General features: G+C 30.7%; 1 protein-coding gene across 2 annotated transcripts; it reads left to right on the top strand.

Moving 5' to 3' along the window:
• The first annotated feature begins 398 nt into the window (after positions 1-398).
• On the top strand, positions 399-4295 carry LOC101503921 (uncharacterized). 2 transcript variants are annotated; one of them, XM_004514206.4, is made up of 3 exons: positions 399-557; positions 632-790; positions 3942-4295. In XM_004514206.4, the coding sequence occupies exons 1-2, from the start codon at positions 464-466 to the stop codon at positions 784-786; spliced, it is 249 nt and encodes an 82-aa protein (XP_004514263.1). In that variant the 5' UTR covers positions 399-463; the 3' UTR covers positions 787-790; positions 3942-4295. The 2 variants fall into 2 exon arrangements, with proteins under 2 accessions (XP_004514263.1, XP_004514264.1); XM_004514207.4 differs by lacking the exon at positions 3942-4295 and adding an exon at positions 1487-1955.
• Positions 4296-4560: the final 265 nt, after the last annotated feature.

Genomic DNA, 4560 nt, shown 5'->3' with positions numbered 1-4560 from the left:
TTGCAATAATATTTATGACATATTTAACCACTTTGGTACAAAAATATAGAATATTTAATTAAATGCTAAATTAAAGCTAAATCTTTTAGGCATTTTATGTTTAAAAATTTATATTTTTAGTAAAAAATTCTAAATTTTTATAGGATTTATTTTACATTCTCTCGAGTAATATTACAAAAAATAATTTAAAAATTCAAAAAATAAATAATAATTAATATAAAATTAAAGACTAAAAATAGAAATAAAAGTTTTTAAAAAATGAATAAATTTTTTTATAAAAATAAAATAATTAATTTTCGGAAACTAAAAAGTTATTTAACTCTTTGATATTCGTTTTTATAAATATAAATAATTTTGTTAATGTGTGAAAAAAAAAGTTTTGATTTATAAATAATAAAGCACGACTCACGAGGGAGTACAATAGACTCAGGTGGAGGTCGAAGAGGAGTTGGGTTGGGCAGAGATGGAGTCATCGTTGTCAATTTGGGAACACACTCTTATCGTCTTTCTTCGACCCCTCCTAGCCATAACCTTCGTTCTCTCATTAATCACTCTAGGTAGGTAAAATCTATTTCGTTCTTGTTCAATTCATCATGTTCACTTCAAACTCACAAGGAATTTGTATGTGTAGGTTGGTTATTGGCATGGAAACTGGTACTTGTTCATGTTCCTTTGGTTCAAGAGGTTTTTGGTCTTAAAAAGAAACCTCCTCGATCCAAACCCCAAATTGGTCGTCTCTCCAAAATTTACAGCACCATTCATGCCCCAATTTCACCTTCCACTTAGGAAGGTAAATTTTCTCTTTTTCTCCCTCTTTTTATAATTTCTAATGTAAAAGGATAACAATTAACCATATATTTTTATCATTAAAAGTGGAAACTATAGCTTTGTTTGAAATCATTAAATAAAAATAAAAAGTATCTCACTCCATTAGGTTGATGTTCTATTCTTTTGGCCGTACACAATGGAATGAATAGAATCATTTCACTTTTATCATTGTTTGGATGTATGATATAAAAAAATGATTTTTTTCATTCCATTATTGGGAATCAAATGAAATAATAAAATGATTAGAGAACAGTTAGGTAGTTAGTGTGATCCTCAATATGAAGCAAAAAGTGATATGGAGTGAAAATAAATTGAGGTTCTATTATATTTTTAAATAATTTGAATGATAACAAATTAATTCATTCAACTCCTCTAATTTTCATGTTTCATGTCTTTACTTTAATGGGAATGTAGTCTTCATGTCATGGGAAACTAGAATGTAGATGCTACATGTGTTATCAAATAAGTTTTTGCTGATGGTTTAGAAGCTGTGACAAACAATAATATTGGATAATTACTTATGTTGAGAGCAGATAAGAGATGGAACAGAAATGTGTGCAGATTTATTAAGCTATTGGTATTTGGTGTCCTTTTATTTAACTCTGGTAATTTGGTGTCTCACTTAAAATGCTCCTTGCTTTTTGTTAAATTCCAATAGGTTTTTCAGAAACTTGTGTTCAAGTTTGGGTAATTGGAGTTCTTTGTCTGGGAATCAAATTTTCTACAAGTGGAGCTTTCTATAAATGTCATGGAGGAAAAGGAAATTCAACAGTACTTTTAAATTCATTGAAATAGAAAAAAGGAAATGTGATTGTAATGCACGTTCCCTTGCCAATAGGTTTCCTAGCAACCAGGATTTTTGAGTTGATAGTTTCTATAGAGAAACACTATCCTACATTAAACCAGTATTTAATTATTTATTGAGTATGATAGGATATTTTATCCTTGTAGCTTATCCTATCTTGCTTGTTAGTGCAACTTTTGTCCTTAGGGAAGCTGCTGGATTAGGAAAATAGTACTACATCAGGTCTTTTTTATAAGAGACAATTGGTTTATAATTTGGTCAACAAAAGTTGATGTATTTGGTCCATCAATGGTTTATAAGTCCCAGCAATGTTGTCAACTCATCCTCATTCTCAGCTAAGTACTTCTTTTACTGTGTTCTCCACCATCAAATGCACAAAAAATGTAGGTTCCGAACCCATTTTGCAGTGTTCTTTTTCTTTCAACATCCCATGCACAGTAGCCTAACGAAAAGCAAATATGATATTTGTGATTTTGATTAATTGAATACTGCATCAAAATCTTGATCCCCTTTGTTACAAAATCCACGATGAAGCAGAGAAAAAACAGACCCTCATCACCACAACACCATATTCTTGCACCCTTATATATCCACTCACATCAGAAATTGTCATACATCAACTTAATGTGCACCTTTATTGTAGTCTTTTCTTTGGCAATAGATACGGCATAGGGTCAGCCCAACACTTATGGAGGCCTAAAGCAAACTCTAAAATAATAGGAAGACATTTATCTTAAGTTCCAGTTCAGTACTTGGTCTCCAATGCAATGCCACAGCCCACAAGCATCCCTCCCAATTGCTTACAAATCTTCTTCTATTGCAACAATTCTCACTGTATCTATTCCCCATGTTTTGCTTTTAAATTTCCGTGCCGCCGCAACTGCTCGAAACTTGTTCGTTGTTAACAAGTTTGGTTTTCTATGGTATAAATTACTTGTTACGCACTATATAGTCCATAGCAGCGTAGCAACCCATTGGTACTACGCAAAATCACATGGTGTTGCGGTTTTGAGTTGCAGCTGTAGTGCCACTAGTAGTGTTCAAATTGTTGTTATTGTTCTTTTTGGTCATTTCACCATAAAATAGATATATTTTTCCAGCAACTTATAGCTTTGCCCTTTTGTTCTGCACTTTTTGGTCATGTCACCCTTAAATTTTGAATGACAATGTTATAGGTGCCTTCTGTCTTCACATTTCTTCTCCTATGAAGAACTTCATCTCCCCTCTTCACATTGTGCAACTTTTTGGCATTCATCCTCACCTTGGTCTTTTTGGTCATTTCACCCTTAAAATTTGAATGACAATGTTATATGTCCTTCCTGTCTTCTCATTTCTTCTCCTATGAAAGAACTTTATCTTCCGTCTTCCATTGTCAAACTTTCAGCAATTTCTGACTTCTTGGCATTCATCCTCACCTTGGGAGATAGTGATTCCATTCAAGGATCACATGTATTTCTTTAAATACTTGAATGACAGGATGATTTATGCACCTTGGAGGCTAAAAGTTACTCCCTCCATTTTAAAATGAACATCGTTTAAGGTTTTTGCAAATGTATTAAGAAATACAATGAATAGAAGAAAAATACTAGTCATTTTACTGAATTACCCTTATTTTTTATTGGTGAGTTTTCTACTATCATAAATGTTAAGTAGTATTAATACCTTGGAAGTAGTGTACATATTAATAATTGAAGGATACAACTAAAAAAAATAATTAAAAAGTTACATTGAAAATGACATTCATTTTTTAAATAATTTTTTCTTCTAAAGTGACACTATTGTAAAAAGGAGAGAATATTTGCTTTATATTGGGTTTGAATATGACTTTAATGTTGTGAATTCTTGTATTTTTAGCTTTTAGGTGTATGATGAGTTTCTTTCATACCACTGTCCGTCATTGACTACATAGATTAATTTATAAATAATGGAAAAGATATATTAAAAGTTAATTTTTTAAAATTATGCAATGTTGTTATTTGCATGTACATTTTATCATATGGTACCTATGTCGGGTTCATTTCAAACATAGAATAGGATAACCAACATAATGTGGTTATTACATAGTGTGTAGTAAATATTGTATATGATAAAATGTTAAGAGGTTTTTAGGTTCATATTGTATTGTGCTTATATCTAACAATCATATGCCATCGTTCTTTATCTTATCCTTGCAAGAGATAGGTCAATGGTTGCTTTCTTGCCTTTCCATCGTTAAATTGATTTAAGATATAGAAACGATTATAGATAGTAACGGTTGCTTTCTTGTCAATGTAGATATGATAATTAAACTGTAAAATTATTATTGCAGATGGCAAACATGGGAGCTTGGATAGTAGGACGTGCAGTGAACCATTAACTGAAATTAAATGAAAAAACTCCAAGTAGCAGATAATACGTCTGAAGGCTCTGGAGATTTTTATATTATACTCCCTGTACATTATTTTAGTTAATTAACTTAAGAAAACTAAATTGTGAGTGATCTTACTCTATCTATTGGTCAGTGGAACTACTTTGGCAAATCCAAGTGATAATTGTTTATGATTTATTTTTATGAAATTATGATTGCTAGGAAGCATGAAAACTAGAAAGCAACTGGGTAGCATCTGCACCTCTCAGATGAAATGTAAACTCATCTAAGTAATGCCAATTAATATTTGTTTTATTTGGTATAATATATTACAAATATATAAAAATATATTATTTAATACTTACCAGTTCAACTCTAGCCTGATTGGATCAAATCTTTAGGACCCATTTGATTTGCAAAATAAAGCAAAATAAAATAAAAATAAAGCAAAATAAAATAGAGATATGATAAGATATAAAATAGAATAATAATAGAAAATTTTACTCTGTAGAGTTCAAATTATCTGTACCCCCACAAACTAAAAGAAAAGACATAAATATCCTTATAAATATTAAAAGCG

This window comes from Cicer arietinum, chromosome 2 (assembly GCF_000331145.2).
Source record: "Cicer arietinum cultivar CDC Frontier isolate Library 1 chromosome 2, Cicar.CDCFrontier_v2.0, whole genome shotgun sequence".
In the NCBI taxonomy this organism is placed as follows: Eukaryota; Viridiplantae; Streptophyta; class Magnoliopsida; order Fabales; family Fabaceae; genus Cicer; species Cicer arietinum.
Note: the sequence above shows the minus strand (reverse complement) of the source record. Positions and strands in the feature narration are given on the sequence as shown.